This window comes from Eschrichtius robustus, chromosome 17, assembly GCF_028021215.1.
Source record: "Eschrichtius robustus isolate mEscRob2 chromosome 17, mEscRob2.pri, whole genome shotgun sequence".
Classification (NCBI taxonomy): domain Eukaryota; kingdom Metazoa; phylum Chordata; class Mammalia; order Artiodactyla; family Eschrichtiidae; genus Eschrichtius; species Eschrichtius robustus.
Window position 1 is genome coordinate 12,268,837 of NC_090840.1, and position 25,182 is coordinate 12,294,018.

The 25,182-nt window shown below is 43.6% G+C and overlaps 1 protein-coding gene across 3 annotated transcripts in view; it reads left to right on the forward strand.

Annotated features, from left to right (window-relative positions):
• TRIM55 (tripartite motif containing 55) overlaps nucleotides 1–25,182 on the forward strand; it is a 40,821-nt gene that overhangs the window by 7,339 nt on the left and 8,300 nt on the right. Inside the window, exons 3-9 of one of the 3 annotated variants that reach the window (XM_068525616.1) lie at nucleotides 223–388; nucleotides 2,348–2,443; nucleotides 13,444–13,677; nucleotides 14,028–14,050; nucleotides 14,154–14,278; nucleotides 15,507–15,751; nucleotides 17,119–17,406. In XM_068525616.1, the coding sequence (XP_068381717.1) occupies nucleotides 223–388; nucleotides 2,348–2,443; nucleotides 13,444–13,677; nucleotides 14,028–14,050; nucleotides 14,154–14,278; nucleotides 15,507–15,751; nucleotides 17,119–17,406 (1,177 nt within the window). The remainder of the gene's footprint in view (nucleotides 1–222; nucleotides 389–2,347; nucleotides 2,444–13,443; nucleotides 13,678–14,027; nucleotides 14,051–14,153; nucleotides 14,279–15,506; nucleotides 15,752–17,118; nucleotides 17,407–25,182) is intronic. The other 2 variants (XM_068525617.1, XM_068525618.1) reach the window with 2 other exon arrangements.

Below are 25,182 nucleotides of genomic sequence, written 5' to 3' on the forward strand. Positions count from 1 at the left end.
CCTCACCCCCAGGCTGGTTGGAAATTTGTCAGGACACTGCTGATAAACCCGTAGAGAATGTGGAGGGCTCTGAGCGCATGAGAGGGGCTCTGGAAGTCTGCTGGGGTAGGGTTGCTGGGGGTACAGGGCCTTGCGGGGTACGATGCTGATCACCCCGTAGAGCCCCCCGGCTCAGCTCTGCCGCAACCGGAGCTGACACTTATCCACGTTATCTCCTCCCAGACCAGAAAAGAAGTCCGACCAGCCCCTGTGTGAGGAGCACGAAGACGAGCGCATCAACATCTACTGTCTGAACTGCGAAGTGCCCACCTGCTCTCTGTGCAAGGTCTTCGGGGCGCACAAGGACTGCCAGGTGGCTCCCCTCACGCACGTGTTCCAGAGGCAGAAGGTAACAGAGGCCTTTCCGCCCCTCCTCCGAAGCCCCTTCCGAGTGCCTGCGTCACTGACCCGCTGTCCCCGAAGGAGAGATGCCCAATGCGCACAGGGCCCTGAGGCTGGGCGGGCGCGGAGGGTAGAGCCGGAAGGGCTGCTGCGCCCCTGCCACGCGCTTAATGCCCTGGAGGCTGGTGGGGAAGGTGGGGGAGGGAGGAGATGCAGAGGGTCAGGAAGGGGTCCGGAGGGGAAGGGTCGCTGTGTTTGCGCCCTTTGGAGGTTGCTGAAGCTGAGCACTGTTATGGGCCTCGGTCCGAGCTCAAGCTGCTCAAACATTATTTGAGGTTCAGACTACAGGTAATAAAAGGATAACTTTTTACTCCACTCAGAATATTTTTCTTCGTTCACCAACCAAAGATTCCTTTGGCCTTCCTCAAGGCCTTTTCTCCCGAACTCCTAGTTGGTAGAATTACAATGAATGACATTGCATTAAACGTTCCCTTGGGATGGCCCTCAAGCCTGGGCTAAACTGGCCTCCTAGCCTTTCAACCTAGGCCAGCACTGAGGGCACCGTCCATGCCCTCATCCCCCTCATTCTGACCAAATACAGGGTGTCCCAGCTTATCACTCACCTGCCAACCTGGTTTCACCCACCGACAAGTAGAAGCTTATCCATTTGATGCAAATAAACTGTGGGGTTGTGTGCTCAGAGAGCTGCAACCAAGTCTTGGCATCTAGAATTTGAGAAGCTCCACATCTCGGCTTCTTTCTGTAAGAATCAGAGATTCCACATTCGGTCAGTGTTTTACACCAAATACAGTATAGAGTTGGAATTAAATTTGGAAACCAAACTTTGGGCAACACCAGTTGCAACCAGTGAGTACTAACTGCTAAAGAAGCAGGGTTTAGCAAGATGTCCATAACATTTATTTATTTTTCAATCCACTTAAGACTTATCCCCTGTTTCCCTTTTACCTGAGCCCCCAAGTCATACCTGTTAGAACTGAATGGTACCTGTGTCACACCATTCCCCTCAGAGCCCTGAGGCCCATGTGGAATGGACAGAGGCAGGCTGGCAGAGCTTCCATCCCGCTCTGGTTTGGTCAAAGCAGCCTCACTTTTTACCTATTGGGATTATTTATTAGCTTCCATTTGAAGAAAGGGTTCTGCAACTTTAAAATGTTTTACAACCACTCTTCTGGTCCAGTCTTCTCACTTTATATGTGAAACAATGAAGGTCCAAATTGATTACATGTCTTGCCCAACATCATAGAGAAGTTGAAGGCAGAGCTGGACCAAGCATGTAGGTTTCCTGCGTCCCGCTCACTCAGCGTTTCTTGTGCCCCAGAGGCCAGCCTTGCGAGGGGGTAAGTAAGAACAACGGAATCGCTTCGGGGTCCAAAGAGTCCTGAGAGGAATTTCAAGTTGAAATTTTTTTCCTGGAAACAGTTGAATGTTACAGTTTCAAGTTTGTAATGATTTGGTCTAGAATATGAGTATTTGTTTGCATCTAGCGTGTAGAGGCTACGTAATAGGTATACGTTGAATAAATGAATATTTCTCTAGTGAAACTGATCCTGAGCTGCACTAGACAAATAATTCATTTTGGGCCCCTGATGTCACATTTTGGTCTTCATTCAATAAACAATTCTTAGAATTCTTTACCCTGAATGTGCTATTCTCTATGGCCTATAATTCGGTGTTCTTAATGTTTTTAGCAGGGTCACAGTCTCTATTAAGAATTTGATGAAAACTATGAAACTTCTTCCCAGACAAATGCATTTATACACACATCCATTCAGAATTTTATTTACAAGATCAGGAGGTTCTCAGGCCTCCCAGCCTCACTGTTCCTCCTTTGGGGGTTCCATGGACCCTAAATTAAGAACCCATGAGGACACTCCTGAGATGAACTCACAGTCAGTGCTGACTAGAAAACCCCTAAAATCTTGCACCCCTCTTTTCTCTCCGTTAGTCTGAGCTCAGCGACGGCATTGCTGTCCTTGTGGGAAGCAATGATCGGGTCCAGGGAGTGATCAGCCAGCTGCAGGACACCTGCAAAACGATCGAGGTGAGTCAGGTGGCCTCAAGGGAGTGTGAACCGTGCCTGAACCCCTGGGGTTTTGTGGCTTCCTCAACGCCACCCTAGAAATCCCCGTTGCAACATTTCAGTCTTGACCTCCTTCCTGATGTGTCTCTAAAATATTGACCTCCTGGCACAGAAAAGAGAAGTTACCACATGAGGCAACAAGGCAGATCTTACCACATTTATCAAGGTGGTTGTTACAGGTGTTGTTCTTTCTTGGGCAACCCGTTTTGAAAGATTAGCTACAAGAAAAATCAGTTTCCAGTAGTGACAATGAGTGTTTTCCACCATCATAGCACAGTTTCTTTGTGGAAATCTAAACGGTCTTAAGAAACGCTAGTTGGTGCTTTAGAAAGTCATGTGCAGATTTGAGCTGCATATCTAAGCTCTAACAGTGGAGTTGCTGCCTGCCTGCAGGGAGAGAGGGGATCAGTAGCTGGGAGCTCACTGAGGCTAGAGTCCCGGCTCCTTCATCTCCGCTGTCCCTCTGTCTGGCCCGGTGCCCGGCACATAATAAACACTCAATTAAAAACTTGATGAACAAATGGCTCACACTTAGGTTTGGCATGTGAGAAATATTGGGAATCCACTTTTTCTCAGGATCAAATATAAACTGTATTAATGCTGAAACCAAAGGGGTTTTGCCACGTGGCAGATGTCTTTTCAAGAATTGAAGGTCCACAGGTTAGGTCAGCCCTGCTGCATGGGGGCAGGTGCAAGCCACCTGGGTTTGAGTCCAGGTCTTTGGCTCTCTAACCTGGAGCAGTTTATTACTACTCCCTGCTCTAAGCTGTGGGGTTGTGTTTTAGTTGGACCTCAGAAGCCTGTACTGCTCAGTTAATGGCATGTTGTCCTTATTGCTGTGGGCACGGCCCCTCTTGTTATCTATTTATGTCCTTTTATCCCCATTTCCCACTCCTGTTCTTTTCTCTGTAAATAACTACTCTAACATGTTTAATGTTCCATTTACCTGTATTGCTACAAAATGTGTATCGTTTTATATGCATGTCTTCTAATTTTATAAGTGGTATTTTGTTGTCCTTCTCATTCTGCTTCTTACTTTTTTTAAACTAAATGTTATGTTTTAAGATCCATTCACATGTACATTCATTCCTTCAGTTTTCTCCTGGAAAAACAGGGCAAAGTACCCATTTTATAGAGTTAACCGTGAGGAGTTAAATAAGCATAAACATAATGCTTAGCCCAGTGCCCGGCATATGGTGAGTGCCTGATAAATGCTCTAATCTTACCATTTTATCGCTTGAAAGGCAAATTCTATCAAAAGCCAAAGGCCATTTCCTAGATGATGACTTCAAGATGTTGGCCAAAATCATCTCATTTTAGATTTACACATCATTAAAGTCAGTCTCCTCTCTTCCCCATACTCACATTCCTGAAAAGATTCATGATGGATCTGGAATCCATTTATAGAAGGACAGTTTTCTCTCGAAGAGCTCAAAGAGATTCTGAAACGGACAATATAAACTTTCTTTCTTTTTACTTATTCACAGTAAAGGCCAAATACAACTTAATCATTAGGCCATGAATCAGCACTCAGTGTGGTACACACTGAGTCCTGTGTGTATAAATAGGAATGTGTTGCTTGTGGGCAAGTGAGGTCATCTCTATGCTGGTCTCTGCTCGGGCCTCCATCAGAGTCCTCTGTCAGGGGAACGGGCTTTCTGTCGGGGACGTTGAGGCTGGAGAACACAAACGAGAGAAGTCCTGTGCGGCACGCTGGGCCTTGAGCAAATGCAAAGGGCTCTGCTCCATTTAGGCAGCATGGGAGGACACTAAGAGGGCGAGGAGAGACTTGACAACAGGTTTGCTTCCTGGAGGCCTGTCAGGGGCACAGTGGGAAGCAGCTGTTTGTTATTTCATTGAGAACAAGACAAGAAGGAACAGGTTTGAAGTTAAGCCCGCAGAAGGGATTAAGTGTAGATATCAGAAAGAACTTCCTGAGAGTGAAGGTCAGGATTATAACCCCTACTGTTACTGATAAAAACATTGGTCGAATGTACACACTTTTACGAGTATTTTCACAGTTCCCCAGAGGAAGCTGTGTAATTTTCCCCCAGGAGGCTTCAAGATGAGTCAGCAAATTGTCAGGAGGAGTCCATCCCCTTTACGCATTTCATGCACCCCTGGGATTTTAACTTAAGGAAATAAGATGAAGACATGGTATATAAACAGGACAGAATGTCTGTATTCATAGGGGGAAAATGTGCCAGAAACCAAAAGTGTAAGAGCAGGGAATAGTGGGATGACAGGTGATTTTCAAGGCCTTCCTTACATATGCCTGTATTTCACATTTTTCTAAAGCGAGCCTGAGATTTTTAAAATAACCAATAAAAGAAAGAAAGAAAGAAAGGATACATGAATGAATAGGGCTCAGATAAGCACAGTTCTTTCAGATCAGTTTAAGTGGCTCACCTGGAAACACAGGGATTGGCTCAGAGCCCCACAGAGGTCTCTGATTTTATGATTCCTACTTGATGCAAATACCCTCCATTTGAAGAGGCCCTGAGGACAGAGACACAGCTATAAATGGCCCCATCGTGCGCCTGGAATCACTTAGGTGGCCTCCCGCAGAGCCAGGGCCCTATCAGCAGGCCAAGCAGCAGGGCAGCGCGCAGCGAAGCTCACGGGGGTCTACCTTGCCAAGCAGGTGAATTCTGTACCAGGGGTCAGGGTCACAGAGCTCCTGTGTCTCCTGTCCTGCCTGGGGTGGTGGTTTCCCTCTGTGGCTCTGCTCATCACCTGCCTGGAAACATTTTCCGAGAAGCCACTGGCGGCTCCCAGCCAGGGGGTGGGGAGCTGTTTTGAAGAATTCTCTTTTCTGATTGGTGAAGAGCTCCCTAGGGACAGGAAATGGAGCAGCCCCTGGGGTGGGCACTATCCTTCCCTAATTACATGGCCTCCCACTCGGGGCCCTGACACCTGCCCTTTGGTAGTAGTGCCCGTTCCTGACAAATGTCTAATTTTGTCCCTAATCATGTAATGTCTTGCAGGGCTGGCCTGGGCAGGCAGCCGGCCCAGGATCAGCCCTGGAGAGCTGCTGAGATTCGGATAAATCACACTGGGGACTCCTTGTAATCCTTTAAACACAATGTATGCAGTTGATGTGAGTTTGCAGTGATGATGAGAGTGGCTTTGAGACAGACCACAGTCACAAAAGGGAGTCTGAACTGAGTTGTGGAGGAGTGGCATTCCCTCTTTGCTGTGGGCTGATGGTGGATGGAGGAACCTGCAGTCTTCTTAGCCCTCCTGGCCGAGGTGGCTCAGCCTGAAACGTTCTCAGAACTTGTGATTGCAGTTGTTGGAGGGCCTTCTGGGCTGTTCTAGACGAGCCCAGCATGATCTAAAGCTGCACTTGCCTCTCCAGGCCTGGAGCTGTTCTGGGATGGGTTGGGACAGAGTAGGGGGGCTGCTGGTGGGGGATGGAGAATTGCACTGCCTCGGGAGCTCTCTGCTTCCAGAAAAACGTGCTTGACTTTCATTCCTTATCCCTAGAAAACGTAACCTCCCTCTTGTGGTCTTTCCAAACTGCCCTTATCCTAGGTCACTGGAAACCCAAGAGAGAAGGCTACTCACACTAGCCGTCCCGAGGCAGATCGGCCTAGAAATAATGTTGTTCTGCGTGGATGTCCGTCTAGGGGAAACAGCTACAAGCTGAATCATAAATATTTGATCCTGAGCATTTCCAGTATCTGAAAAACGGCACCTTTAATAAAACCCTCCAATGATTTTGCAATGACAACAAATCCATTATATTTCCAAATCAGTGATTTTAACCAAACAGCTTTGAGACATTGTCCGCGCAGTTACAAATATGAAGTATGAATATAGTAAGAATCATTCTAATAAGCATGCCAGAATTATGACACATGCTTAAAGAACAGATTTCAGAGTTTGAATTTTGGCTCTGCCACTTAATGATATGACCTCGGTCAAGTTACTTCCTCTCCCTGTCCCTCAACTCCCTCAGTGGTACAGGGGGTTAATAAACCTTCACAGTGTTGCTGTGATGACTAAGAGGCACATGCTGGGGGCCCCGTAAGTGTCACCTTGTATTGCTGTCACACTCAGCTTGGAAAGAGTACACTTCAACTAATGATGCTAATAATTGTTTGAACCACTGGAGCATCTGGAGCACCTTTTACGTGGTGTCGGAATAAGACCTCAAGGTCTTGATCAATTATGATGGCAGGGTGAAGCAACTCCCTGCAGTGGGAAAAACTGAAAATGAATGGAAGTAGATATTAGCTCTATTCTTTGAGGCTTTGTGATAACTCGAAATACTGGCAACAAAGGGAGGCTGAGCCCCTTCCAGGAAACGTGCTGATTATACAACAGCAGACGGGAGTGAATGAAACAGCGGCTCAGCTTGCCTTGGTCTGGTCTCATGCTTTCGCTGAACCATGGGGCTCAAGTCAGGGCAGGCTCACCTGACCCTCAGCCTTCAGAGGATTTCTCAAGGATCTTCTAAATGATCTGGACTAGTCCAGAAAACCCCTAATACCAAGAAACCCAGGAATAAGAATTGAAATGCCATAAGTTGTAACATAATTATTCTTCTAACACAAAGTGGGTGGTAATGCAACATGGTGGAAAAGAGCATAAGTTTGGGAGTCCTGAGACCCACGGCCATTGAATAGAGTTCTTCCACTAAGCCCTGCACAGAGCCACTGAGAGGATGGGGCAGGGGCTGAACTCCAGTCTGTGTGCCTTGAGGGATGATATTTTTCTAATTTGTCTGCCCCTTTTCTAGGGCAGCCTGTCAGAGACCTGGGTTCTCATCCTAGTCTGCGCTCATGGGGCTTCTGTCATGTGCTCGTAATTGGAATTGGGCCTTACCAATGAAGGGTTGGACTTGAATTCCTCAGGAGAATCTTCCTACCTTAATATAGTTCTTTCTTTAATATTATTAATCTACTGTCTGATTTTTTTTGGGGGGGGAGAGGGGAGTTGAGGGGAAAGGGAAGGAAACCCTGTTTGGTTTAATGAAGGGAATTTTGAAGTACCATATGTCAAATGAAGCTGAGTGGGCCCTTCCAGACCCAGAGCCGCTGTTTTGAACAAGCGTGTCTCGAAAGTTGAGGAATGTGGTGTAGATATGAATGGGCCGAGTAGAGCCACAGTTGCTCAGTGACAAGTGATGGGGCTCAGAGCTTATCTTCAGCTCTATTTTGGTCACAGAGCTATGCTCCTTACATGGTAAGAGCAGTGGTCACAATTGTCTTAGGTTTCCTGTCGTGGCCTTGGCACATTCCAAAGCTGGGACTGACGTTGCTGGGCTAGGATGTGTAGTTCACATCTCAGTGCTGTGATGACCACTCTGAAACTTGCCATGAGTGGAAAAAGGCATTTTACATATAAAGAGGCACTTTATAGTCTAAAGACTCCAAATAACTCCACATTTACCTGAAGTTGTAGAGCCTTGAAACTGTAGAGTGGGAAGGGACCTTAGCAATCATCCAATCCCATCCCTTCTTGTACACATTAAAAAGACTGTCCTGAGTTAAATGTCTTCCCTAAAGTTGCCGAGCTATTTTTTGCTGTTTTCTTTTGAGTGTTGAAAGAAGAAGAGGTTTGGAGTATCCACTTAAATACCTATGTCTTGGGAACAGAACAAAGTAGGAACTTGTGAGTGAGGGCTGACTATTCCTAAATACAAGTCATATATCATTCATTCATCCAGTCGTTCAAACATTATATGCCATATTCTGCACATGTAATGCTGGGAAATAGATAAAGATGAGATAAACAGAAAATGTTCCTGCCCTTAAAAAGGTTTTATTCCAGCAGAGGAGTTAGACAATAAGACAAACTAATAACAAGATTGTTTTCAAAGAGTAATAAGTGCCTGGGGAAAGGGTGAGCCACTGAAAATCTAATGGTAAAACCTCATAACAGTGCTTTGCTTGGCAGGCTACTCTTTAGTATATGATCATCTATTGCTGATTTTTTTCCATGAAAACTTCTCTTTGCAGTCATGTATCTTATTTTTTCTTATTGCCACTAAAATATAAGGATGGCTAAAAATTAGAATCTGTCAATTTTAACATTTCTATAAAGGCAACATCTAAACAATGTTTTTAAGATAAATATTGAAGGTTATCTACTCACTTCTAAGGAAACAACCAAATGACTACTCAATTTTTTTCTTTTCATCCAGGTATTATGGCATTGGTTAGAAACAAATATCTACCTGTCATTATTTTACCATTTCAATGTGGGCAAACTAGTCTTCCTTTTATAAAATCACCCCTTTTTGGTATATTGCCCCCAAACTGGGTTCTCCCTAGAGATGGGATGGATTTTATTTCCATTAAAGTATTACAGACAAGGTGAATTTGTTCTTCTACATAAATAAATATAAACATAACTGTCTTGGGAGCCCCAGGAGGAAGGTCATGTTGCAGTCAGAGGCTTTGCATCACAATATACTTGGAGGCCAACACCAGTGCATTTATGATGGAAGTTACTTCAATTGCTAAACACACTCATGCAGAAACATGTGTGTGCATACACACACACACACATCCAACACCACACCCCACATAGAGGGGACACAGGAACTACAGGCGTCAAAAGGAATAAAATGGACAATATTTGAAAAAATAAACTTGAAAGTTCAGAATGTATAGATGTGGATTCAGTTAGGATACAGAGAAGTGGGGGGAGGTACACAGCCTGGAACTGGGCTTAAAGATACATGCCTTTTTACTCAAATAAATGAAAAGGTATGATAAAAGCAAGGAGAAATCTTTGAGGTGAGGAAGGTTTTGTGCAGAAGAGATAAACATGGTTGCTATCACACTTTTGCAGGTAACAATCATCCTTTAAAGTGCACTCTCGGAAGACGTTTTGATGATGCAGAGGTCCACGTTTTTCCCATTCCATTTTTATGTTGCTAGAAAGACTCTGTTAAAAGCATTTCAGGTCCACACTTACAAAGGCACAGTAGGTACTGATATCAGCGTAATCAATCACTGTCAGTAGCAAGGTGGCCTCTGAGAGTACGGTTTTTTGTTTTTGTTTTTTCTTATAGCATATACACCTGTTCCCTAATTACCTCAGAGGACAAGTTGATAAACTGAGCTGTTTGACTTTCACCGCACTTTGAAGGTCTCGTAGCCAAGAAAGATTGAAGGGTGACCACATTAGTATCTCATGTATTGCTCCTACCTCAAAGAGTATGCGTGAAAAATAGAAGAATTTCAATTTCATGGAGTATTTCTATTTTTCATTTTAATCTGACATTAGGTTAACCTGAACATCTTAAGTGAATTTCTAAAAGTCTGTAAGTACCAAAGTACCAATTTCATAATTCCAAAAAAGAAACATGCATTTTTCCTCTTTTAGAAACAGTTGTCCAACTCTTACATATTTTGCATAGAATTATACTAAAGGCAAGTTCAGCAAGAGAAAAAAAAGAAGTGAGGCTTTTTCTGTTAGAAATTAGAAAATACGATAATTTTTCTACCATCCCCCTGAACGCTGGGAAAGTATGGCCGGTTTTTAGATCTTATAATGCCTGATACATAGTAAGCACTTAGTGAATTTTGTTGAAAGAATTATAATGAATATATTTCTGAAATAATTTGAGGATTCTTGCCTTTAAAAGCCTACTTTCAGCATGGTAGATTTGTTAAAAGGTATATATTCAGTACATAAGCAGGTCACACATTGTTTTTCCAAGTTACTTTAGAGTATATCACAGCTGTGTGGTGGGAGTGGCAATGGCCCAGGAGTTCAGAGACCTTGGCTCTATACCAGGCACCAACAGTAAATGGCTTGAGAAAGTGACTTAACTCTGCCGAGTTTCAGTTTCCACATAAGTGAAGTGGTTAGTTTGGAGCAGGTTACTTCTGGTAGTCTGTGCAGCTTCAAAATTCTACAATTGAATGGCTGAAATTAAGGAAAATTGAATCTAAATTTAACAAACACTGACATAGTGCCTACTATGTGCCAGGTAATATTATAAGTGCTTTACACACTATGTAGTCATATAATAATAATAATTAAGCCTATACTATGCATGGGGTAGTATTTCCTACACTGTAAAGTATAAGCAAATGATAGTTGCTATTAAAATGACAGTAATTTTATTAAAGTTCAATATAGTACAAATCATTAAAAAAGCAGAGTAGAAATAAAATAATACTTGGAATTCAAAATAATATAAGAATAAAGTAGTTATCCCATTTAAACCACTAAGTAAACTTTAGATGGCTGAAATAAGTGATCTAATTTTTATTTGGCTTAAGAGAATACACTAGCTGTGACACTTGACTTCACATCGCTCTCACTGCAAATCATTTGGCTTTCATAGGCTTGAATGTTCACACATATTAAATCATATAGAAGAAAACTTTTATGAAACAACTATTCTACCAATAATACATCTTAATATAGTATTCATTATAAATGTTTCAAGTGCACAATTTGTTTTAGAAAAATAAGCTAGAAACAAATGTATGATCACAGAAAACAGCAGAGCTTCTGGATATCAAAGGCATATTTGAGAAATGCAGTGGGCACATGGCTGCCTGTAAGCTTAGAACAGTAAGTAATACAATGGAAGAAATTTTGATTGGGAAGATACTAACAGGCTACAGTTCCTAGGCCTCATAATGGTCCAGATCTCAAGCTAAATGGCTAAAAATGGATGGAAATTTGGCAAGTCCAGCAATTTCCACGTCTGGACATGCTGCGTGGGCCCTTGTCCTATTACTTTGACAACTGCCGAGACCCCAAGCATTTTCATCACCTCCCTGTACTTCCTCTGCTCTTACTCATCCTTTATGGCCAAACTCGGGCACCACTTCCTGTAAGAAGCTTTTCCTGAGGCAACCCCTCCCTGCTCCCCTCAAATGGCCCCTGCCCACACAGAGGGTTGATTAAGGCCCCACCTCTATGCTTCTATAAAACCTGGTATGAATCTCTAACATAGTTTGATTATTCAGGCTACTAGGTCGTATTACACTATTGGCCCATAGTCTTTCTCATTAAGTAAACTGTGAGCTCCTTGAGAACAAGAACTATGTTTAATTCATTGTTGGATCACCAGAGCCTTGGATAGTGGTTGACACAAATGTTCCACTTAAGAATTGTTTGTTAAATGAATGAATGGATGGGTGGATGACAGCAATAGCTATTATTCACTAATAAAATAATTTGAACCATTGGCGCTCCTTTGTGCGTTATAATTATAATTGGTTGGAAACTGTGATGAGAATTGACTGTGTCCAAAGGAGGCAGTAGGGTGAGGGATGTATTTCTTGCACATTTGAGGAGTATCTTCATAATCAACAATTTGGTTTGGTTCATCCTCCCCCGCTTACTCTGAGAATAGTAGATAAATTGTGGGAAAATAAAACATCATTTAAAAAAAATCTATTCAACGGAGATTTACTGAGCATCTACTATCCAAAGTGGTATGTGTCCTAGGCAGACCCAGATTCTATCCTCAAGGAGACCATAGTTTAGATATTTAAGAAAGGAAGAAAGTGACACATGACATCAAAGAGACCAATGTTTACTAAAATGAAAAAACATGTAATAAGGGTCATACAAAGGTCAGAGATGTCAGAGATAAATGGCTGGATTCACAAGAAGCCCCTACCAGGCAGGAGACCTAGGTTGGATCATCATGGCTCAAAACCTGCTCTAAGTTGTAAAGGTCTTGGGCCCAGAGATGGTCGGGTCCAAGGAAACTGGCCTACACACACACACACCAAGCTTACTGGAACTTGGAAGACCAAAAGGCCAATGACAAGGCCAACTGGAAAGTTAATGAGGGCTTAAACATGGATTCAGAGTAAAGGGAGCTGGATGTAATGGGAGATGCTTCAGCCACACACTGCAAGTGCACAAGCCTGACCTCACATGCAAACCTTCTCTCCAGGAATCAAAGACTAGATCCAGTATTTCCCTCTCTTGGACAGTACTGGATAAATAGAGGACCTGGTGCATACAGGTATATGCCATACATAGTAACCATTATAGGATTTCAGAGGATTAAAAGATGACATTCAGTCATAGAGATTCTTTATGGAAGAAGCGGTATGTCAACAGTGTCTTCTAAGATCGCTTAGAGTTTGCAACTGTGAATTGGGGAAAAACATTCTAAACACAGGGGAGAGCACGAGCAAAGAAAGCGAGTGGTTCATTTTTTGCTGGACACAGGGTATGTGATGGAGGATAGTAGAATATTATGAAGGAAAGCTGGAAACGGGTCATGGACAGGCTTGAAAGCTAGTTATAAAGTTAAATGTTACTCTTTGAGCAGTGGGGAGTCATAGTAGAGAAGAAACACTGTACGCCAGGAAAACGAATTTGGCTACAGTGTGTGAGCTGACTTGAAGGAGGGAATCCCAGATACAGAGGCCATTGGGAAGCTTCGGAATCTACATGGGAGGACTGAAGCTAGGACAATAGCAATGTAGATGGAGCAGAGAGAGTCTGAAGGGTACTAATCAGGAAGTGCCATGGTTTTTTCCAAATACACATATATACTCATTCCAAAGAAAATATAAAATATATAATTTAAAACCAAATCTGTCCTAATTTCTGTGAAATTCTCCACTTATAAAGAACAGAAGACTGAAAAATCATCCAGGGAATTCCCTGGTGGTTCAGTGGTTAGGACTCGGCGCTTTCACTGCCGTGGCCCGGGTTCAATCCCTGGTCAGGGAACTAAGATCCCACAAACCATGTGATGCGGCCAAAGAAACCAAAAATCATCCATCCATTTTAGCCAATTTGATTGATTTGGGATGGTCTAAGTATCAAATATGATAAAAATGGGATTTTCAACACATCAACACAGTGGGTATGTATACTTAAGGGACAGGCTAAGGGAAAAGAAAAAAATATCCTACGTAAGTAAATTTTCTTTTCTCCTGAAATGTCCAGGTGATTTCTCCAGATAGACACTCTTTTGAACACTTTCTAACATTAGCTAACCCAACTAACAGGAATGCTGCAGAAAACAGAAACAGGAACTTTGTGAGAAGTTTGATTACCTGTATGGCATCTTGGAGGAGAGGAAGAACGAAATGACCCAAGTCATCACCCGAACCCAAGAGGAGAAGCTGGAACATGTCCGTGCTCTCATCAAAAAGTATTCTGACCATTTGGAGAACGTGTCAAAGTTGGTTGAGTCAGGAATACAGTTCATGGATGAGCCGGAAATGGCAGTGTTTCTGCAGGTAAGTATCCCTTTGGCCCCTGAGGTAACAAACCAAGACGGTGGGGAGATGATCCTGAATAGTTGTCATCACATTTTCATTATTTTCTGTACACCTCATTTTGATCTATCTTCTCAACCAAAATATATGTGCTTATATCTCCATCTGTTTAAACTATTTCATAAGCATATATTTAAGGGACCATGGCATTGCTTAAATATGAAAGGGTTCTGGTATAAAACAGCAGTTCTTTACAGCATTTAGAAACTAAGCTATGAGATGTTCAGAGTCAGCAAAGGAAAGAATTAAATCTCAACACCGTCTTTGATGAAAAGAATTTAAGTAGGCTTGTCTTTTGTTTGCTTCCACAGAATGCCAAAACCCTGTTACAAAAGTAAGTAGTTTTCATTTCATGAAAAAAAGTATACTTTTCATTTTTACCCAAGGCTATCAAACTTTACACAGTGACAAAAAGTGGCAACTTGTCTTTGTTGCAGAATTTCTGAAGCATCGAAGGCATTTCAGATGGAGAATATAGAACATGGTTATGAGAACATGAACCACTTTGCAGTCAACCTCAGTAGAGAAGAAAAAATAATACGCGAAATTGATTTTTACAGAGGTTTGTTATTCTTCTGACCATTTGGCCAAAATTGCAGGTGTGTGAAAGCATTAGATGGGTTCAGTGGGAGGAAAGGGGGATTCAGGATCATCTCCTCAACGGATGTCGACAACTTTACAAGGATCATAATCCAACGTGAAGCTCTATGTCATGACAGAATCATATAGTTTGTTGACGGTGTTTATTTAGCTTTGCATATCACAGTGCTTATTATAATTCTGGTATTAGGCATTTAACTCTGGGTTGTCAAATATTTAATAATCGATGGTGATTATAATATCTCAACTTCAACCCTACACAAGGTGTGAGCCATAATGATAATAATGTCAAGTGTCATCAGGTGCAAGGTTAAGGATGAGATAAAAATAAAACATAGTAGACACTTGGATTAGACATTGTAGCACTTTCACTTAAACTTTAGAGGGCAAGAAAAGCAATGGGTCATAGAGTAAGTCACACCTGGAAATAAAACAGAGGCTATGTGATCAGATGCACTCAGTGAGTTCTAAACACATCCCTATCATTTGGCCTAGAAATCCCAGGCTTAGAAATTGATCCTGATGAAAGAGTTGAAAAGAGGAGCCCATTTAGATGATGAGATTCCTTGGCTAGACCACTATAATGCCATACACTTGTATCAGTGCCCACAGATAGAACTTTAGAAGCAAATCTTCAGGATGAATCTTTTAAAACAATCCTTAATATCGTCTCTCATTAATATTGCCTGAGGAAATATTAAGATCAGTGGGTTAAGAAAAGAGTCGTGGCGTTAACTGTGGCAAACGTCAGCATTCACTGAACAAAGAATGTGAAAAATTAAACAGGGCCGGTGTTTTCTGACATAGGGAAGAGAGTTGTGTTTCCATTTTATTTGACAGAGATAAATAAGTGACAGTCCCAGCCCTCCGGGAGCTTGCAAATGTGACAGAGCATGATAAAAATGGGGACAGCCTCTGGGGGTCAGGTGGATGGTGCCCGGGGGTGAGGACCGCGCTCAGTACTGGCGAGGGGAACAAGGAGGATGGTGATGATTGGAACCATTCTCACAGTTGTCCACATTTAATTAGAAGCGCAAGCCCCCCCGTGGCGTACTCGGGCCACAGTTAAGTGTCTGATGGACAGGATTTCCCCAGCCCTGACCTTAATCTGAGCTATAAATACTGGCCAGTAGTGTTTTTCGTGGCCGCAGTGGTAATCATAACGATATGAAAATGCATTGCCTTACCAGAAGATGAAGATGAAGAAGAAGGAGAAGAAGGAGACGGAGAGGGAGAGGGAGAAGGAGGAGAGGGAGAGGGAGAAGGAGGAGAGGTAGTAGAAGTGGAAGAGGCGGAAAATGTTCAAACAGAGTCATCAGGAGGAGATGGAAGTCCAGAGAAAGGCCTGGAGCCCTCTCCGCCCGCCTCGGAGCTCCAGGCTGCCCAAGAGCCTCCTCCAGCCCTGCCACCCGCTGCCGATGCCCCGGCCACACAGGTAACCGTTCCTGAGCTCCTTCTTACAGGCCACGCACGCGTGCTTCCTTGCTGAACAGCCTGAACAATTTATTCTACCTCAAGGAAAGGAAACTCTATGCCAGACACTTGCATGTGGAAGATAAAAGATTTCAGGGCAGTCGCAGTGTCAGGGAGAAAGTCCTCTAGGTGACTCAGCAGGTTCTTTGTGGTTATAACTGGTTGGCAAGACTTAGTGTCACATGATTTTCTCACCAATGACACCCTCAAATCTGAGGTACTCTTTGGAGATTGTGTGTGTGTGTGTATTGTGTGTGTGTGTAACATGTTAGTTCACAGAGAGCTGATATCATGAGGATTGAGTACAGATGTAGGATAGAGGTTGAGAAATAAAAATGGTTACACTTTAGGAACTTTGAATTTTCTGTAGGTAATAAACGAACTAAACAGAGAACCCATGCTAGTTTATGTCCCTGTTGCTTACCCGGAAACAGAACTATAGCTTTTGTTCCATGGGCAAATAGATGAAGCTTAGTTTTCTGTGTCCCTGTCATTTGATGAGATTATGTGTTGACAGAATGGTTTTTAAAAATTTCTTAGGAAATTAGCTCATCCCAGATACTGTACTTGATTGACTGACTTTATGTTTCTAAGATGTCACTGTTTGGTGTTCAAGCCTCTGTACTGACTGCATGACACCTTTAGCAGACAGATCCCAACCTGTTGAGTTTGTGGACAATGAAGACGCATAAAAAAAAAAAAAGTCCTGGTTTCAAAGTGGATTGGAATTATCTATAGCAATAAAACCTCAGAGAGGGAACTCAGAGATGGAATTATATCCTATGCTCTGTCTCCGTAGGAAACTGGGCTAAAATACTGTTTATAGTTCCTAGAATCTTGAAATTCTGGGTATACCAATTGCAGTGAAATCGAAAGGGGTATGGTAACTAAATGAGAGTTGGGTTTGATCAATCAGATCAATTTTCGGTTTTAGAAAAGAGGTTTTGGGGGCCCACATATAACATAAGAAAAAAATTAATGCTGGTCAATAATTTGCCCTTTCTCCCATATCTGATATTTTATAAGCAACCTTTGTTTTAGGCTTCTGCTGTCTGCCTGCCCAGGCCACCATCTAGTGAAAGACAAGCCCAGAAAAGAAGAGGGGGCACATGCAGATGCCGAGACAGAGGGCTGCTGGCTGCATTCCTGCCCTTAGGGCTTGCGGAGGGTGGGGTGAGCTGAAACCTGCATTAGATCTGGCACTGCGCAGAGACCTATCAGTTTTCAAACCGCAAGGGAACTAAAATCGACTGCCTTTTTTTTTTCTTCTTCTTCTTCCTTTTTTTTTTTTTTTTTTTTTTTACTTTTGAATGCATCTGTCCTATGAAGGGGGAGGTGGTACCCACTGGCTCTCAGCAGACCACAGAGTCTGAAACTCCAGTCCCTGCAGCAACGGACACTGCGGATCCCTTGTTTTACCCTAGTTGGTATAAAGGCCAAACGCGGAAAACCACCACCAACCCACCTTCCACCCCAGGGAGCGAAGGTCTGGGGCACGTAGGGCCTTCAGGTTCTGAGGATCCGAATGTGCGGAAGGCAGAAGGGGCAGAAGCCGCAGCCAGTGAGAGGGCAGCAGTGAGTGGTAAGGAAACTAGCTCACCTGCAGCTACTTCTCAGGTTAGTGTCGATGCTCCGGTGTCTGAATGCTACCCCCCCCCCCATGCCGCCCGGGGTCCAGCCGGGACGACGGCAAGAAGGAAGGGCTTCCAGAGGGGCAGAGAGAACCCAGGGCCTTGGGCAAAACAGAGGCAACTCACGCCCCCGTGTTGGCTTGTTTCTCTAAGCCTTACATGAAACACAAGAAACACAAATTTGACTTCACTCTGCCCATGCGTGGCGACCTCACAGCTGGCTTCCCAGGGGAGGGGTGCAAGCGAGCCTGGCCCTTAGGCCTGCAGGTGAAAGCTGCTCCGTCTGCAGTGGCTGGCTAGTGTCCCTAGCTCCCTCTGCAAAGGCCACTTGACCTTGCTCGGCCTCTTCTGCATCCTCCTTGAGCTTCCGAAGACTAATCACCTGCTTTTGTGTCGTTCCCAACAACCCCTGGGGAACACGTTTGAATTGAGTTCTGTGTCCACTCTGGAAAAATAACCGGATTCATGGGTTCTGGGAGTGTGCCGGTGACAGCTGGGCAAAGATAGTCTTGGCTTAATTAAACTGGTGCTTCCTAAGCATGTGCCCCTGGGAGCAGAAAAGCACAGGTTGTCTTCCTTTAGAATTTTTTAAAGGGTCATTAAATACCTCTTTTTTTCTTTTTATAATGCAAGTGTGAAGTCCACGTCTTCTTCCTAACACTGGGTTAGGATGTTTGCATGGCTCAAAGACTCCATAGAAGAAATCTTGCACAATTTCTTCACACGGAAGAATGTTCATGGTTACTCCATACCCATGAGTATTCTTACATGACGTGTGCGTGTGAGTGTTGCCCAGACACGGAGCTGGCAGAGAAATATGCTCGAGTTCTGTGCTCCTGGGTCATCAGGTGATTAGGAACAACAAATAGCATATTTTTCAGAAATCATAAAATTACTCTCTTGACTGTTATCTGCTCAAGTGAACCTCGATTTCCATGAGGTAATAAATGGAAATGATTTTTGGAAAATTCAAAGATGAACATGCTTTTGTGCCACGTATTTATTTTCACAGATGAAAAATGACAAAAATAAATGTTTGGTGTAAGGAAACCTTTTGTGGTTGTTTTTAGGTTAAAAAAAAATGGAGTAGAAAGTTTTCTAGAAAATTGATGGGAACTTTATTTCTAGGAAGTCTGTGGGATTCCTTACGTATTTAGTGGAGGTTGAGTCAGGAGGAACTGCTTTCTGAAAACAGTGATACAATGATAACCCGAAATAGGAGAGCGCTCCAAACGAAACGGAAAACTCTATCTAAGTGATGCTGAAAAATATTATTTGTGATAATATCAGTGAAGCTTTCTTCTTGTTCTCTCACAGGAGTTAGCAATCTGCCTAGCACTTTCGGCTTTTCTTGTACTTCACTACATCTGGCGTCAGATTCAGTGCTTGATTTTTACTTTAATGGGTAGGAAATATTTCCTTTTCCCTTGACTAACATCTCGTGTAGCTCTTCCGTAAGGTTCCTCTTCCGTAGGCCCAGGGAGGGGTCTCCCCCCAACTCTGAGGCTCAGCCACCTAAAAAGAACCAAGTTCTTAGACAGTACTCGTGGCCTTAAGGCACCTTCCTGAGGAGAATCGCTCCATCATCTAATCCTGCATGGAGGGGGACCCTGACTCAGAACAGAGACTCCGTGGGCAATTATTCAGTAATCCAGTGGGAGTGGACCCTCCAGAATAGCCATTAGGGGAGGCCAGTTTCAAAAGATGTCCATAATGCTGCGAGGAAGCACTGCTCTTAAAGCAGATCGAGGACCAGCAAAGGCCTGATTCAGGAATACGCAGGGTTTCCGTTCGATTGTGTAGCAGCATTTCATCTGCCTCACCAGAGAGGAGCCCAGGAGGTGGCCAGGTAACTGCATTGATGGGCAGGTGGACCAGGTGACTTCTAGTTCTTTCTGAACCCTCAGACTCTACAGTGTCTCTCCTGGGAGAGGGGAGCCCTGAGAGAAGGGTGCCATGGGGACAGCAACATCAGGGACATTTCAGCCAGGTGAGATCTGAATGCACAAGGAGCCAGAAGGCCAATGTTCATCTACTGGCCATAAAGAATCAGAACCAAAGAAAAGTCACAAAGCCAGCAAACAGCATATTATTTTTGATATACTTTGATATACTCATGGTCAAGCCTTTTCTTGATTACTGTTAGGAGGTTTGCTTAGGGACTGACATCTTACTCCTTTTGCAGCCTTTTGAAAATTATCAGCTTAATGAATCATATTTAAAGATTCAAACCCCATGTGCTTTTGAGTAAATGACCTTGCTGGACCCGAGACCCAGCTCCCTGTGCCTGTAGCTCAGAAGTGATCTGGGGCGACTGGTGCTGAAAGGACTCAGCTATTTCTGGCTTGCTGACTTTTCCCTGGTTGACATTGACTCCTCTGGAAGCTCCAGTCATAGCTCCTTTCTGCCTCATTAGCTGCCTGCTCAGCAATGGCAGTAGGCTCTCCATGGGTCCCTGTCTTGTCTATAACCATGTGTGAGTAGGACCTGCCCCAGTGTCTAATAGTCAGCCGGAAACCTGTGTGCCCTAGAATGTTCTGAGTGTCCTTATCGTCCGCGCAGGTGCATAACTCCTCCTCCTGTCATTATTTGTGGTGAAAAGCAGGGGAGGAAGTATTGGCCATGGACTCAGTGGGGCAAATGGAGAGAGAGAAAACTCCATGCATAATTGGAATATCCTGAATAACTGGATCTGAATAATTGTCTGAGGAGTTCAGTTTATATTCTGAGAATTCAGGTTTGGGGCTTTGTTGCCATATATCCGTGTAATGCTTCCCTGAGGCTGCAGGGGGAGAGTCATGCTTCTTGTCTGCCATCCACTGAGCCCATGTCATGGATGCTGTCATTCACATGCCTGTCATGAGGCTGAGGCAGGTGGGGCGGGGTGGGTAGGGTGAACTGACCTTCTTATTTCAAAGAACCTTGCTTGTGTCATTCCTGGTGTTTGAGAAAGGGCCTTTCACGTAGCGAAGGAAACCTATTCATGATGCAGGACCACTCTTTGATCCCTGCCTGAAAGAGGGTATGGACAGATGGACAGAGATGTCACCACAGCATCAGATCCCCACCTCTGTGAAGGCTTCGCAGGCCTGATTCACCTTCACTACCTCAGAACCCAACTCACTAGATTAATATTTGTCCAATGCAATGTTAGCTTGTTAGAATTTCACACTTCATCATTAGTCTTTCCCTGAACATTTAGGATGTGACACGAGAGTTCTCCTTGATTCACTGGTAGTCTTACCTCTCTTAGCAATACGGTCCTGTGTCAGGAAACGAGGTTGCCTTAGAATTTCAGAAGCATCTAAGGATCTTGCTGATCTGTAAACTCACTTCAGCCCCATCAGTGGAACTGCAAACCTTTTAAGAAGGCAAATGTTTCCAGGTGCTTTCCTCATGGCCATTCACACAGTGAAGCCTGCCCTTGCTTTTGCTGCCTGTGATTTCTGATGCCATATTAACTCTACTTTATCGCATACCTTCTCTCTTCACCTAATTACGTAGGCAGATTATGCGTCAGAAATTGGCCATGGCAAAAAAACAGACGTTGACTCTGCACCGGTGGTGAACCGGGATTCTGCTTTTTGTTAGAGCAGAGGTACATGTTGCCTTCCCCACCTTCATTCTCAAAGAAAAACTAATTTCTCAACAAGGTTTGGATTTAGCCCTATATCACACTGTGCAAAGCCCATATACATGACCTGTTTTTGGTTTTTTTTTTTTGGCCGCACTGCAAGGCGTGTGGGATCTTAGATCCCCCGATCAGGAGACTAGGAATCAAACCCGTGCCCCCTGCAGTAGAAGTGTGGAGTCTTAACCACTGGACCACCAGGGAAATCCCATGAACTGGTCTTTAGCTGCAAAATGGCTCTCTAAGTTCCCACCTCCTAGACCAGGCCTGCTCAGGTATGCTCAGTCAATGCAAAGAGAGTTCGGAGGAAATAGCATTTGATCTACTTCATGTGTTAATTTTAAAATTTATTTTTTAAAAACTTGCACCACGCCCTAGTCAACCTCAGAAGACAGGGCAATAATAAGATGGGGAGCACACAGTGATGAGGCCGGCCGCCCTTGGAAAGCAGTCTCTGCGAGCCCCATCTCCTGGGTGATTTCCTTGTCCAACCTGCTTCCTCTGCTGCCCTTCTCTTCCTACCTACTTACACGCAAATCACACCCAAGTGTTAACACAGGGACCACGCCCACCCCCATGGATAACTGGGTATTTTATTGGGCATATGTGTGGCAATTAGATTTTTCCAGAAGTGGGAGCAGCAACAATTGAAAGCCCCTCCGTGTTCCCCTTCCTCCCTTCCCAGTGAGGCTTAGTGGCTTTGGTTGGAAGAATTTATTCAAACCATTTGATGAGAGCTGTACAGGGAACAGGGATTTCCAGAGAAATGTCTCCCTATTTGGTAGATTAACTTGGCAGCTGCTCTGGCTGACATTTGCTCTGGACCATGGCAGCTGCCTCAAGGTCGGAGGACCCCAGCCCCACTTCCACCACACACACACACACACACACACACACACACACACACGTTGCTTTGGAGATGGGGTTGTTGACGTTAAAATCTCTGCCACGTCTACCTCTGTAAAGAACCACTGCTTATCTAGTTCACCAGAGCATGAAGCTGTAGTTGTCAGAGACCCTAAAAGCTTTCACCATATCGTAGCTATCTGTAGTTGCAAGGATAGAATATCCACTTTCCACATTCCATTCTTCAAGTCTGAAAGTAGACAAACAAGTTGGATAGAAACTCTGCTAAGGCTTGGGGCTCAGGAAAGATCAACGAAATCAAGAGACAGGACTTCGGTTCCTGTCCTGCTCCTTCTGCATCTGACTCTGGACATTTAATTTCTTTGAGCCTTAGTTTTCTCATGAGGAAAAGGAAGCAACTACTCTATGAAAGGATTCATCTATTTACACAACATTAGAGAGTGAAAAATCTGGTACTAAGAATTTTATAAATTGTTTCAGGATGTTTTCATTGGGAGGGGTATGGACTTAGGCCTGACACAAATCATTCTGGGCGACAATAATAATAATAGATTTTCAGTGAAATAGATAGCCCATTGCATTTCTCAAAATGTATTTCTTGCCTTGAGGCTCTTACATAAATCCCTAATTCCCAAACTGTTTCCAAATCTCCTCCTAGGCACCCATTTAGCTGAATGTTTACACAGCTGTGATTACCCTTATAGATGCCATAAACTCCACAAAGTCCATGTCTGAAGTCCACCTAAAGGTACTTAGGCCTCATTGCCCAGTAGAGCAAAGACTTAGAATGTATACAGTAAAGGTAGTCACGGAATATTAGATGAATGAAGAGATGACAGATGATGTGAATTTTTAAATTTACCTATTCTAAGTGTACGGGTCAAGAAATTTTGACAACTATGTAGCATTGTGTAGCCACTATCACAGTAAAGCTATAGAGTATTTCTATCACTCCAAAAAGTTCCCTCACGTGCCTTTGCAGTTAATCTCCTTCCTGCATCCCAGCTGCTGTTTTGCTTGTCATTATAGTTTTGCCAGTTCTAGAAGATTGTATAAGTGAAACATCCAATATATAGACTTCTGTGACTGGCTTTTTTCACTTTGCATAACGCTCTTGAGTCACCCATTCGGTTGCATGTATCAGTAGCTCATTTCTTTTTATTCCTGAGTAGTATTTCATTGTATGGAGATCTTCCAGATTGCTTTCTGTTTGATTTCTGGTTTGATTCCATTGTGGAGAGAGAATATTTGTTACATGATTCCAATCCTTTTAAATGTATTAAGATCTGTTTTATGGCCCCAAATATGAGCGAAATTGGTGAATGTTCCATGTGCAGTTGAGAACCTTGTATTTTCTGTTGTTGTTGGGTGGAGTGTTCTATAAATGTCCACCAGGTCAGAGAGTGTTGTTCAGGTTCACTCTATCCTCACTGATTTCCTGCTTACTTGTTTTATCAATTGCTGAGAGGGGAATTTTGAGATCTATGACTCTCATTGTGGATTTGCCTATTTATCCTTGCAGTTCTATCAGCTTTGCCTCATGTATTTTGAAACTCTGTTTAGGTGCCTATATTAGCATTGTTATATTTTCTTGAAGAATCTATCCCAAGATAAGTGTTAAAAAAAAATAACTCTTTTTGTGTCTGCCTGCTTGAATGGATACAGAGAGGTCCTCGCTCTCAGAGATCAATACTATTTTTTAGGGTTGGGTAGAGAAGTCAGAGGGCCGATGGGGAGAGCCTGGAGGAGGAAGATGCTGACAATCCCTAAGACGTTCCAAACGGCTGGCCACGGAAGACCTCACGGCCTAAACCCAACACACCGGTCCCCCCTTCCTTCCACAGCCACGCACAGGGCCAGGCATAGCAAGGGCCGCGATGGCTGAGGTGCCTGATGCTTTTAAGTGACAAGGCTGAACTTTACAGTCTGATGATTAGTTTTCACCGGTCTGTGGGGACCTATTTTTAGTTTAGATGTAAATTGCTTTATGAGCTAATATGTCTGTACATTTTAATGACATGCCTCTGCCCCAGTTCACTCCTTGTCCTGGCTACACCCCTTTCCATGGAACTGCAGAGGCCACCCTGTCGTGGGCCAGGGACTTCCAACCCTGGGCTTGTCCTCTTGGCTGAGAAGGTCCAAGGTTCCCAACCCAAGTGTTGACAAGAAGGTGCAGATGGTCCTTCCTCCTGTCCTGAGTGTTCCCAGATGCTTCCTATCGAATATATCATGAGCTCAGAGACAGAACATCAGGGACAATGTGGGTTACCCACACCTTTGGGCTCTTCACTCTAAAAGAGCAAAAGGGATATGTGGAGTCCAGTGCGGGAAGTATCTCCAAGGAAAACCAGCCCATGGCCATCTTAGTCCCCAACCCAGGTTCTATAAATGTTGTCCTGTGAGGTTGTAAATGTGCTCCCAGGGGAAAATAAAAAACATTTCTTAGAAGAAAGAAGGAAAGAAGGAAGGCAGGAAGGAAGGCAGGAAGGAGGAAAGAAAGACACATGGCACTAGCCAAGATTCTTAAAGCCCAGGGTTTATTTCCTAGAGTCTCAGAAACCAATACATGTGTCCCCAGACCTGAGATCTTATCAAATTTCTCATTAATCCAAGGTTCAGTCCCCTTGAAAATATTAATATCTTCTTAAACTGGGATGAACAGTAGCCAACGTTCCAAGGAAAAGCAGGTGTGTGGAGCCCTGGGTCCCCACGAGCTGTCACACACAAAAAGATAAAATAATTTTCATGTAAATAACCTTTGAGACCAAATCATTCACTCCGATCTTAAGGGCAAATATCAACTCCGGCTGCCACTAGGGACTGAGAGGTGAGAGATGCCTGAGGCTATAGGTCCAGAAAGCTTCTTTTCTGAGCAAGATTAATTTCACAAGGTATCACAGAACGTTTTAAAGAATAAAGCAGGAGACCAAGAATATGATTTCCCATGAGTGTGACTATAGGTCCTGTGTTCTTTGAAATGATCTATTTAATTTTCCAAAACAAACTGAAATGAATGAAAATTCAACTATGTTCTCTAAATTTAATTGAGGGATTCAGGGTGTCAAATTATTTTCAAATAGAAACCCCTACTGAGAGCAATTGCTTGTGTTTTACAAATTAGGAGATTCAAGCTTATGAATCGAATTGCTGATAAGCCAGGCACCCTGACTATGCTGGAATTTCACTTGGTAAAAATAGAGAGACAACCAATCAGCACTCAGGACTAGCCTACATTTACTGCATAACATTGTCCAGTACTTAATA